Source organism: Myotis daubentonii, chromosome 2, assembly GCF_963259705.1.
Source record: "Myotis daubentonii chromosome 2, mMyoDau2.1, whole genome shotgun sequence".
Taxonomy (NCBI): domain Eukaryota; kingdom Metazoa; phylum Chordata; class Mammalia; order Chiroptera; family Vespertilionidae; genus Myotis; species Myotis daubentonii.
The window spans coordinates 5,493,262-5,506,473 of NC_081841.1; the positions used below are offsets into that span (position 1 = coordinate 5,493,262).

Consider the following 13,212-nt stretch of genomic DNA (forward strand, 5'->3'; position numbering starts at 1 on the left):
ATGTTTCACTCATAGCTTGAATGTTTCTATCTCCCTTTCTTCCCTTCCTTTCCCTCTCTCTTAAAAACAAAAAAAAAGCAAGAGAGCTTTTATTTTATTAGCAATTAAGATCATTATCCTTCATTCCCTTGGTGCCATTAACTTGAAAATCATGTTCACTTGTGCAGAAGCATTGTCACACTTCTCTATCTATGAAAATTTTGTCAATTTGCACAAAAAATAGTGGAACTGAAGCTGCCATAGTTCAGGTTTTTGTAATTGTGAAACCTGTTGTGCTGATACTCCAGGGTAAATGCAAACACAATCTTAGCAGTAGACAAAGATTATGTTGCTTGTTGTTTCCCTTTTTTTTAAGATTGATTTTTTAGAATTTTGTTTTTCTTTAGCTCCTTTTTTTGGTGTTAATCCTCACTTGAGGATATTTTTCTATTGATTTTTTTTTAGAGAGAGTGGAAGGGAGGGAAGGAGGGAGAGAGAGAGAAACATTAATGTGAGAGAGACACATAGATTGGTTGCCTCCCACTCATGCCCTGACTGAGATTGAGCCTGCAACTGAGGTACATGCCAGAATCAAACCCAGGACCCTTCAGTCTGTGGGCTGAGGCTGTATGCACTGAGCCAAACCAGCTAGGGCAGCTCCTTTTATTTCAGAGGGCAGATGAAATAGATAATGGATGTGGAATTGCTGTGAAGAAGTTAATAAGTCAGTTGGAATGTAATGTTACTGTTACTCCCACTATATGACCATCAGTATCTGTACAGGTTAGGGCTGAAATAATGTGGCTTTCCCAACACTCTTAAACAGCAAAGGGAGAAGTTTTGGTAGGAGGGAAACAGCCCTCTGCCCTTCCAACCATCTTCTGTGCAGTAATCTTACAATATTCTATATATATAAAAGGCTAATATGCAAAGTGTCCCCTTGGGAGTTCAACCGGGAGGAGTTCAATCACTCGCTATGACGTATGCTGACCACCAGGCGGCGGCACAGAACATGGCGGGTGACCAGCGGTGGAGGCAGGGCACTGAGGGAGTAAGGGAAGGGGGAGGCAGGGAGGTGGGGAGAACTGCATGGTGGCAGTGTGCGGGAAGGAGGACCTGATCGGCCTTGATCGCTGGCCAGGCCTAGGGACCCTACCCATGCACAAGTTTCGTGCACCACGCCTCTAGTTTGTATATATTTTCATGTAAGTACAGAGCTGTGAGAACTTGTTTCATTTGAAAAACCCTCATACAGCAGATTTTACAGCCCACATAGGGACAAAGGAATGACTCAACCTTTTAGGGATGTTTTTCCTTTAGTTCCTAACCTCTGACCAGACTATCCATGTAGTATGAGAGTTGAAATTTACCCATTTTTCGTAAGACAATTTTTTAGCTTGTTAGCCAGAAGGGGCCAGAGGGAATGATTCTGTCTTTCCAGAGCAGCATTTAGCCCACACTGGCTGCCACTCCGTTGCCTGTTGAGTCATTCCCACAGTTCTATATAGAGCTTTTCTTTTAAACATGATGTTCTTGGAGTGAGAAAGAAAGGAAGTTTTTTCTCTCCGCCATAGAATCTCCATTGCTTTTCTTTTCTAATAACAAAATATTGCCTTCAGTCATTCTGAAAGTTTTCTCTTTTAAAGTGTCTTGGTACTTTGATTTATAATTTGTTTGACTATGTGAGCATTTAGGCATTCACTGGGCTGAGTTTGCAGCAGTAGGCTATCAAAATACAGGCTGATACTCTACCAGAAAGATTGAGGAATTCTAGGTAAACATACTAAACATGGATTTCTATACACATTTTTAAAATTTATCTGAGAGTGAGAGAGAATGAATAAAAACATCAGTTTGTTTTTCCACTTATTTATGCATTCATTGGTTGATTGTTGTATTTGCCCTGATCAAACTTGCAATGTTGGCATATTGGGACCACGCTCTAACCAACTGAACTCCCCGGCCAGGGCCTAAACGTGGATTTCTAGTTTTGAGCTAATTAAAACTTAATTAAATATGGTAAAAGCAGCTGACTATTCTTATTGAATATCTATTAGTAAAGAGTATTATGAAGGGAATGAATGAGTTTTTAATTTTGGATAACTGAAAATTGCTATAATTTAAAAGGATTTCAGTTTGTTTGTATTTTTGCAATGGAAGGTAAAGTGTCCATGTTTGTTCTTATTCAGAAGATCCTGCTTTGTGCTAGTACAGCGGTTCTCAACCTGTAGGTCGCGACCCCTTTGGCAGTTGAACGACCCTTTCACAGGGGTCGCCTAAGACCATCCTGCATATCAGATATTTACATTACGATTCATCACAGTAGCAACATGACAGTTATAAAGTAGCAACGAAAATAATTTTATGGTTGGGTCACAACATGAGGAACTGTATTTAAAGGGTCAGAAGGTTGAGAACCACTGTGCTAGTAGAAAAAGAATTGAAATTTCTTTATCAGGAAAAGGAAATTCTTATGTATTGAGACTGCCTTCTTATGTGTTCCATATATACAGCAAGATCACAAAGTACTTTAGAAAAGTCAAATAATATCAGTAAGCTGTTTAGTCACAGATCACATTTCTCACATAGGAACAAGTCAGAGGCTCTTCTGGGGAATTGGCAGATCTGAAAGACAGATTACAGCTTTGGAATGCATTCAGATGACTTAAAAAAATTTAAACTTTATTGTTGAAAGTATTACTTATGTCCCCTCAGATGACTTTTTGAAACAGATATTTTAATTGGAGTGGGGGTGGAGAAATAGTTGAGCTTCTGTAGTTAAATATTCAAGTTCCTTAGCCCGTCATCTATAAATATCACAAATGAAAAAGCCATTGGAACCATTTTTCAGAAAACGAACTCTCCATATATGAATATTTATATGTATGTATTTATATGTATGTATATGTTTCTATATACCTAATCCTCATCCTCACCTCCTATCAGTGGTCAGTAATTGGGCTGTCTCTTTCACAAAACTGAGGGATTCTGTTTAATCTGTGGCTCTAAATTGCATAGAAGCAGAGTCTCTAATACTAAGATTTTGAATAAAACCTCAACTTCCCTTTTTAAAAAGAGAGAGGGGAAAAAGCAGTTAATTGGTTTTCTGAAGATCTCTTTCTGTATTTCTCTCTCCTCCCCCCAGCGACAAATAGCAAGGGGAGGAGCTCATTCACTGTTCTAACCACACTTCATATGTCTTAACTTGAGAGCTTTCTTGGTTTCCTGTCGGCAGTAATTCAACTCTGTGTCATCTTAACTTGCCTGAAGGGTGGACAAACTGGTAACTGCACTGAGAAGGGGAGTTCTCACAGACTGCTTTGAGCATAAGGCATGAGATTGAATTTATGAAAGCTTCGGTAGCCTCTCAAAACAACATCTTTCTTCTGCGACTTTGAATTTTTTCATATTTGTCGACTGTTGTTTTTTGAGAAGAATTTGTCATGACTCTACTGGAACCTGAGATGCTAATGATGGCTGTGCAGTCTGGTAATTTCCCACAAATCCTATTTGCCATAGGTTTCTTAAAAAAGGTTGGGAATATTTGTGTGCTAGGATTGGATGGAGATGGGGAGGAAGATAGGGGTTAAGATTAATGTTCCAGTAAATGTATGTGTTTTCAGATTCTTATTGCAATAACAAATTGCAGATTCTGATTATTCAGACATAACTTTGAAATAGATGTTTACTGACCTTAAAACTGTTCAGTGAGAAGACTGTGGGGAAAAAATAACTATTTTCCTTTAATTAATTATTTTATCATCTGTGGCAGTGCTTTTAATGTAAGATAATTAACTTGTATTTGTTGTTTTATAAATTATTGTCTTTAGGCAATAATCTATACTCTATTTTTATGTCTTTATGTGAATGCATATTTAAAATTTTTTTCCTAGCTGTTCTTTTTCTCTTGTGGTATAACCTTCTTTCTATTTCGTCTTTTGGGAAATGCTCGTGATAACACATAGGATTGGGACTCTTAAGTTTTGGAGATGGGAAAGTTTGAGCAAGGAGACAGAAAACAAAGAATTTTTGAAATTCTCTAAAAACAGTCTTCCCAACTCAAAAGTATCTTAAAACATTTTAAATTCCAGTTTGTTTTTAATGGTTTGTTTTACTTTTAGTGTTTTTAAACTTGTAAGTTAGATATCTAAAAATAGGGAATGTTCTTTTGTTATTTTTAGACTTCTGCTAAAATGCAGTCTAGTGTTTTCCTGTTTTATAGCATATCTTGATAGATTCGTACAAGTGGCATTTGAGGATCTCTTCCCATCCACTGGCCTTCACTCAAAGGAGAATGAGACTCCTTGGTTCTGGAAGATACTGTCTCTGGCAGAATTGGTCTCACTGTTTTCCTTGGGGAGTGTTTAGATAGTATGTTGAAAGACACAGATATCCATCTAAAGATAGGATCAGATGCTGTCTGGTTAAGCTTATGGACAGGTAAGGGGCAAAGAGAAAAGATACTGCTATTCTTTTTCTTCTTTTCTGGTTTTTACAAAGAAGACTATGATGAGTCATTTAATTGAATTTTTCTGTTTATAATATGCTATGTGTTCCAGGTTGCCTTTCCTTTTCCTCCCCCAAATCTGTTGAGCTCTATGTTCTAAACAAGATAATGTGCTTATCTGAATGTTTCCCATCTGTCTTTGATGAAATAGCTCCCAGTAACACTGACTGAATTATTTTTTCCTCTCTGTATTCTAGTTCTCTGCTGTCTGCGGGCAAGTGCATGGTTCATCTTAGGGAGTAGATGTTAGCATTTGAACTCTCTCTCCCTTCTTTGATCATCTTTTACTTACAGATCAACTCAGTCTAGTCACTTTTCTTAATTAAGGTTAAAAGATTGTTTGCTTTCTTCTAAGGCAGTGGTTCTCAACCTTGGCTGCACATTAGAATCACCTGGGAATCTTTTAAAATCCTGATTTCTGGGCCTCATCCTCCGGAAATTCTGTTTCTTTGTTACTAATGTTGTGGCCTCACCCCAGCTGGATAAGGGAAAGGGATTTACTTATTTTCTTGTCTTGCCTAAGAGCTCTTTTTCCTATGACATATGTTGGGCAGAGCTAGCCACCCATCTGTTGGCCCAACTACTTCATAAAACTTTCAAAGGATAATAGTATGTAAGACAAGTATAGATGAAATTGATAAGGGTATTGGAAACAGGTAGAATGAAAATCTGCAGAGAACAGTATGTATGTGGACCTCTTTCTTTTGCCTGTGTGTAAAAGTAGAGAAATGGTATAGGAAGGAATAATAGGAAACCTATTTCTATAATAGTTGTGATTCCTAAATGTTCAAAAATTTTAATAATGTGTTGGTTTTGTGAAATTGTTACTGTTTTCTTCTGAAGCTCTGCCCTTCAGAAGAAGTTATGAAATATAATAGTAATCTGACAGTTATATTTATGATGGAAAGTGAAAAGGCATCTGTTATGAAGTTTTAATAAACTAAAAGCCAACTTTTTTTTAAAGTCAATATTTAGACTGTGTGAGCCATAGGTTTTCTAGCAGTAAAATATTTGGGACCTCCATTAATATATGCTTTTGAGGTGAAACTACTGTTTAATAAGATTTTAAAGTAATTAAACCTCTTTAAGACAAAATTCAAGATGCAAAAGTTTTTACCCTACATTAAACTTTAGAATTCTGAATATTATACAGCAAAGTTCCAGGGTACATTGTGCACACACTGACAGTTTTCATTTAGTATTTGGAGCTTGGGGATTTTGGTGAGGCATATTTGCACGTAAAGACTTTCATCTTGCTTACTGGTGGTAGTCTCTTACTGATCTTTTGAGATCCAGTTCAGATACTGCCTTTCTATGAAACCTCACTCAATAGAGTCAGCCCTTCCTCCTATTTGTTCCCTAGTACCACCTTCACAATGTAGACTATCATTTTTTAGCTGCCTCCCTAATTAAATTATTGACTTCTCAAAGGCAATATGTTAATCTATATACTGGCTCCTGACATTGGCACACATAGACCCTCAGAAAAAATTTTTTTTAAATGAATAAAAATGGTTTGGCATACTTCCCCTAATAGGCATAAGCCTTTTAAATCAGGAATTTATTGAAGTGTTTTGGGATCTGTTTTTGTATTAAGAAATAAATCCATTTCTAATCACCATGCTGTACTTTGCCAATCCTTGTCCAAAGCAGGCATTGTTGAAAGCAGGACTTTCAAAATTGAGATTTTTCTACATCTCTGCATGTGCAGTGTGCCCTGTCTGTCTTCCTATGAAGACACGGCACACTGCTAAATCTAAGTGTTCTGACCAAGCCACAGTTACAGAATTAAAGCATTTATTACCATTCTGGAAACCTATCTGGATCCTTGTGATTAGAAAACTGATGATCTTAGATGGATATTTGGGATTTCTGAAGCTAACACTTAGGAAATATTGGGACACAGTACTATGTCTCATGTATTTTAGAACAGAGAAATTCTGGGGTTCAGCTCTTTGCAGCTAATATGTAAGGCTTTGACCAGGCAGGCCTTGTCCCAGCATTCCGCCAGTGCAGTCTTATTAATTTACTAGAGGCCCGGTACACAACATTTGTGCACTGGCGGGGAGGGGGTCCCTCAGCCTGAACTGCGCCCTCTCACAATCCGGGACCCCCGAGGGGTCCTTAGCGCTGTTGCATAGGTGAGAGAGGCTCCTGCCACCGCCGCTGTGCTCACCAGCCCTGAGCCCGGCTTCTGGCTAAGCGACACTCCCCCTGTGGGAGCACTGCTCAGCCAGAAGCTGCTTGCTGCTCCTTAGCACTGCCTCAGATGTGGGAGAGGCTCCCGCCACTGCTGCTGTGCTTGCCAGCTGTGAGCCCGGCTTCTGGCTTAGCGGCGCTCCCCCTGTGGGAGCGCACTGACCACCAGGGGGCAGCTCCTGCATTGAGCATCTGCCCCCTGGTGATCAGTGTGTGTCATAGCGACTGGTTGGTCCGCCATTCGGTCAATTTGCATATTAGCCTTTTATTATATAAGATAACTCTAGTAGTGAGACAGAGTTGCCTTGTAGAGAAAAGTACTGAAGCAGTTCCCTAGGTATGCTTTGGTCCCTGACATACACCTGATCTTGATGAGGCGCAGGCAGGGAGTCATTTTGTTTTTTCTGTCTCTTTTGTGCACATATATGCACACATCCAACTACTCTCATGCACTGCACCCAGATACACACACTACCCACACCCTACCCTCCAACCCCATGCTTATCTATGTATAGGATATCTCTGGAAGGACCCTAAGAAGCTAGAAACAGTGACTACCTCATGGGATTGGAATAGAAGAGAATTTTTGTCCCACAAATCAATTGAGTTTTCTTTTAAGTTTATTATGATTATGGAACTCCCTGTAAATGTGAACCCATGGACACATTATACAACCTAAGAAAGAGAGTACAATATACACTGAAATCTCTAAGTGCCCTCTTTGATTTATCCCTTAGAAACAGTTTTGTTTGCTTTTAAAAAAATTTTTTCTTTATTGTTGAAAGAATTACATATGTCCCCCTTTTTTCCTATTGACCACCTCTACCCTGACCCCCTTCCCCAGACCTTCACCACTCTATTGTCTGTGTCCATAGGTTATACATATATGCATATAAGTTCTTTGGTTAATCCCCCCTCCCCCCGTTTTGGTTGAGCATTGACCCATGAGCTAGGAGGTCATGGTTCGGTTCTCAGTCGGGGCACATCCCCAGTGTGGGTGTGCAGGAGGTGGCTGATCAGTCATTCTCGCTTATCATTGATGTTTCTCTCCCTCCCCTCCCCCTCCCTCTCCCCTCCCCTCCCCCTCCCCCTCCTCCTCTCCCCCTCCCCCTCCCCCCCATCTCTGAAATCAATAAAAACATATTAAAAAAACATACAAACAGTGCCTGGGTGTCCACTTCTTGCCCCTAAGAACTGGAGTCAGATGCTACAGGCTCCATAGTTCTATGGTGGACTTCCATCTTGCCCTGCATTCTCTGGCCTGGGTGATGATCTCATACCTTGATGATGATCTCAGAAGACAGGTAGGCAGACAGACAGCTGTTGTCATCAGTGTTCTGGATTACGTCTTATTCCCCTTTCTCTGACTCATTGATTTATCTGGGATCCCCTTAAGAGTTAGGACCCAGATCAAAGGAATCTGAATTCATCTGTCTGTCTCTGTCTTTTTTTCCTCCTTCTTGTTTCCTTTTGGATAAGGCAAGCTGTCAAGACCATGAACCACAGTTTTAGCTTTATTAGAACAGTGCCAAATTAAATAAAGATGAGTCTCCTAGTCTTGTGGGGTTTTTTTGTTTGTTTGTTTTTTGAGCTTCATTTTTATGATTACCACATGCATTATTTTTTAAAGGATTTTCTGTATAATAACAAGGGAAAAATACTAAAAAACCCCACTCTGCCATCAACAACAAAAACCAGTTTTCTCTGTGTTGCTCTCAACAAACTAAAGGGCAGTTTCAGGCTGAGCTCACGGTGTCAGGGGTCTTGGGCATCCTTCATCTCATGGCAGCCACTACTGACATATGTTCATTTAAAATGAAAGTCAGATCATATCCCTTCTCACTCAGAACCTGCCAGTGGTTCTCATTCACAGAAAAAGCTCAATTCCCTATAGTGCCCACAGGGTTCTACATGATCTGCCCCTACTCCTATAATTCTGCCTGCATCTCCTCCTCTTCCTTGTTTATTCTACCCCAGCCTAGTGGCCTCTTTGCTGTCCCCTGTGCTCCTTAGGGAATGCTTCTGTTTCAGGGCTCTGTACTTGCTGTTTCTTTTACTTGGAGCACTTTTTGCTGGTAGCCTCATGGCTTGCTCCCTCACCTTCTTCAGATCTTTGTTCAAATGTCACTTTCTCAGGCCTTCCCTGACCCACCCTATTTTTTAAAATCCTGCTTTTATTTTTCTTCATGCTAGTTATCTGACAGAATATGTGATTTATTTATTTGTTTGTTTATTGATTACTGCTCTCTTCCGACTAGAATATAAATACATCGAAGTAGGGGGTTTCTCTCTCTGTTTTTCTGCTGTTTCCAGTGCCTGTAAGGGTACCTGGCACATGATATGTGCTTAATAGTAATTCTTGAATAAATTATTTACCAAAAAATGTGAAATATGTTTTAGGCAAGTATGTTCCTGAAACCATGCAGTTCAACATTGTATCACATGCATTGCACTAACTAATGTAGTGGTTCTCAAAGTGTGGTCTGGGGACCCCTTTGGGTGACCTTTTCAGTGGGTGCAAGATTAAAACTTCATATATTTATAATAAAATTTTATTTGTCTTTTTTCCAGTTCTCTTATGAGTGTACAATGTATTTTTCTAGAGGTACATGATGTTCCATATCCCAACAAATTGAATACAGTATCATGTGAAAATATAGCTTTTAGTAAATTATACACAAAAGAGATTAGCAAAAATTATAAAACAGTGGCACTCTTTTCCCTGTTGTCTTTTCATTTTGGAAAATAATAGTATTTTTCATAAAAATATGTAACATGAAGTGGGCTTATTGCTAGTTTTAAAAGAAGAGTAAATCTTTTAAATGTTTTTCATTTTTATTTTTAATTTCTTACATGAAAAACATTGACATGTATAACCCACATAAACAAGTGTGTTATACCTTAGCTTTTTGTAATATATATATTTTTAATATATTTTATTGATTTTTACAGAGAGGAAGGGAGAGGGACAGAGAGTTAGAAACATCGGTGGGAGAGAAACATCGAACAGCTGCCTCCTGCACACTCCCTACGGGTATATGCCCGCAACCAAGGTATATGCCCTTGGCCGGAATCGAACCTGGGACCCTCCAGTCCGCAGGCTGATACTCTATCCACTGAGCCAAACCGGTCAGGGCATACCTTAGCTTTTTGAAGTTCTCAATAACTATAAGAGGGTAAAGGATTCCTGACATTAAAAAGTTTGAGAAGAGTAGGGATAGTGTTTAAGAGCATCGACTTTGGAGTCCAGGTTTCTTAGCTCTGCCATTAATTAGCTTTGTGACCTTGGGTAAATTACTTAACCTCTCTGTACCTGTTATTTCATCTGTAAAACAGTAATAATAATAATAATAATAATAGTAATAGTAATAGTAGTAATGCCAACTCAGGAAGTTGTTCAGTGAGTTAATACATGTAAAATGTTTCTAACAGTTCCTGGCACATAGTAACTGCTTTATGGTGTTTTTGTTGTGGTGGTGGTGGTGTTTTTTTGGTGTTTTTCTTTTGTTTTGTTTTTAGGATTTTGAATACAATTAGATGCAGATAGTTGCGCTTTAAAAAAAATTTTTCCGGGATATTCTTACAATTTGCCACAACTCTCTTGATATTTGGCAACTCAACAATTAAAAATATATATGTAACCATGAAATACTTCTGGGAATTTGTTCCAAGGAAATTATAAAAACTATATAAGATTTTATATATATGTACATATGTGTTTGTATGTATGTGTGTATATATGCATTATTATTTATAAATAATAAAAACAAACATAGAAACAACCTAAATTTTAACAAAGAGATTAAGTAACATGTGGTACAGATACTTGGATACTAATATTATTTAAAGATGTAGGAAAATGTTTACCATTTATCTATATAATCCTAAAATAATGACTGTAAGGATATACTGTACACTAGAATATTAACAGCCACCTCTGGGTAAGTGGGTTTCTAGGGAATTGTTTTCTTTGTTTGAGTTTTGCTGCATCTTTATGATTTTCTGTCATAAACATTCATTTCTGTTGTATTCAAATGAAACCCATATTAAATAGGAGAAAGAGAGAGCACGCACACATGTGTGCGTGTCACTGTGTGTGTTGTAGGTATGGATAAAAGAGAGAAAATAGCTGAAAACATAGTATCTTGGATTAGGAGCTAGAACTGTTAGTTTGGGACCTCAGCAGTCAAAGCACTCCACTGACCAAACAATGCGTGATAAAGAGGCACTTCATCCCATTAAGCTGTTCCTTCTAACAGTCTAGTTTGTATAAATCCCTTTTTCATTTTTTCTCTTTGTTTCTATTTTATAAGATTTATTGAAATTTATCTTTGCAGTGTTTGTATTAGGCCATGTTCTTGGCAGAGCTGTAGATCCTTCCTATGCACACTAACTTACTCTCAATTTGCTGAACCTTTCAGATGTTTTTATAAAGTAAAAACACCCTAAGTTATTTTTTTTTGTTTGTTTCTGATGGATTAGAATAATTTGAGATCTCTTAGGCATAAAATAGTGATGTTAGTATAAATTTTTAAAAATTATTTGAAAGTAAATTTCTGTAATATATTTTGTTCTTTGACCTGAGGATAGGTTGAAAATCCTTATAACAACCCATCTACTCTTTATCAGAAAGCCATAACTCATATTGCCTCATCTTTGCTTTATAAACAACCTGACTGGTGTTGCTCAGTGGTAGAACATCAGCCTGAGCGCCATTGGTTTGATTCCTGGTCAAGGTCACATACCTGGATTGCAGGTTCCTTTCATTCCCCGGCCCTGGTCAGGGCATGAGTGGGAGGCTACCAATTGATGTGTCTCTCTCACATTGCTCTTTCTCTTTTTCTCCCCCTAACCCCTCTTCCCTTCTTTCTCCCCTCCTTCTACTCGCTCTAAAAATCAATGCAAAAAATATTAACAACAAAAAAGCTAAATTGACCTTGACTTTCTAAGCTGTTAAATTTAGTGTGCTCTCTCGAGAATCAATGAGGTTATATTCCTCAAATCAGTGCCATAAAGCTAATTTATAAAATATTTGGCTGTATAGAGTATTGGAAACTTGAAGTATTAATATTAATTAGGCTCTCCAAACAGATACTCTGACCTCAGTATTCTATCACCTTGCTACTTACTCATAGTGTGTTTCAAGGACCAGCAGCATCTGTATCACTTGGGAGCACTGTCTCAGGCTCCACCTTAGGCGTGCAATCAGAATCTTCACTTCAACAAGATCCTCAGGTACATATTAAAGCTGAGAAGTATTGTTCCAACAGATATCTTATTGACTTTTTTGTTGTTGAGGTGTACAGATGATATGAAAATGATATATTGATGTATTTCCTGAGTAGTGAGCACTGTTCAAAATGATAAAAATCAGAACTACAATGGTTGGAAAGATTATATGATGTCTAATTACTATGGAAACATTGGATAAAATAGGAAACAAAAAAAGGAAACTTGCTCTTAGTACAGTATTCACCATGTGACAAATGTTCGCAATTTTGACATCTTTTTGGGGTAATTTTTTTCTTGACTTTTGGAAGAAAGAATAGGCTTCTTCTTGGCATTTTGGAATGTTTAATTGGAAAGGGATCGTAAGAAATGACCTGATGCAAAACCTTCATTTTACAGATGAGCAAACTGGGGACTAGGAATGTTAAGTGACTTACCTAAGATCACATAGCTTGGACTACCCATGTCCTGATTTTCAGAGTACTGCTCTTTGTACCTCCAAGGTTACCCCTCTGTGTTGCTAAAGGCCATAATGTTAGTTACTTTTGTTGATATTGGTTGAAATCATACAGAATGTGTGAGATTAATATAGATACACCTCACAACATCTTGGTAAAATGTGGGGGCTTATTCTCTTCTTTCCTTTCTGTGTGAATTCATGTAATAGCTTCAGAAAAAGACATTTACTTGTTGTCTAGAAGTTAGGCTGCTGCTTCTCTGAACCATTGGAGCTTGCTGTTCAGGCCTATGCTCTCTAAGGAGGGAAGGTACAGACCTTGCTCTTCAGGCCTCTAAGGTGGGAATAGCAGTGGTTTTGAGTATTTAGAAGTAGTGTTTTTTTCTTTTCTTTCTTTAAATAAAAGTTGATACATCAGGAAAGGAAACCTTTTCAACAAACAATGCTGAAAGAACTGGCTGCCTATGTCCCCCCAAACTCCAAAAACAAACAAACAAAACAAAAATTCATTGATCCTTACTTCATACCATACATAAAAATTACCTTGAAGTGGTTCACAGACCTAAATGCAAAATCTAAAGGACACAAAGAGCATGAACTATAAAAGAAAAATTATTAAATTGGACTTTATGAAGTTTAAACACATCGTTTCCTCTTTGTACATTGCTGAAAATAAAAAGACAAGTCATAGAGTGGGGAAAAATATTCACATGTATCTGACAAAGGGGTTGTATCTATAATACATAAAAAACTCTTAAAACTAAAAAATAGGAAAAGACTTGATCAGACACTTCAAAAAATATATACAATGGCCAAAAAGCACATGAAAAGATGCTCCAAA

The 13,212-nt window shown here is 37.9% G+C and overlaps 1 protein-coding gene across 3 annotated transcripts in view; it reads left to right on the plus strand.

The window, feature by feature from the left end:
* Window positions 1–3,236: 3,236 nt before the first annotated feature.
* MRTFA (myocardin related transcription factor A) overlaps window positions 3,237–13,212 on the plus strand; it is a 115,366-nt gene continuing 105,390 nt past the window's right edge. The window contains exon 1 of one of the 3 annotated variants that reach the window (XM_059681466.1): window positions 3,237–3,468. In XM_059681466.1, coding sequence (XP_059537449.1) covers window positions 3,423–3,468 — 46 coding nt within the window. In that variant the 5' untranslated portion in view covers window positions 3,237–3,422. The remainder of the gene's footprint in view (window positions 3,469–13,212) is intronic. The other 2 variants (XM_059681465.1, XM_059681464.1) reach the window with 2 other exon arrangements.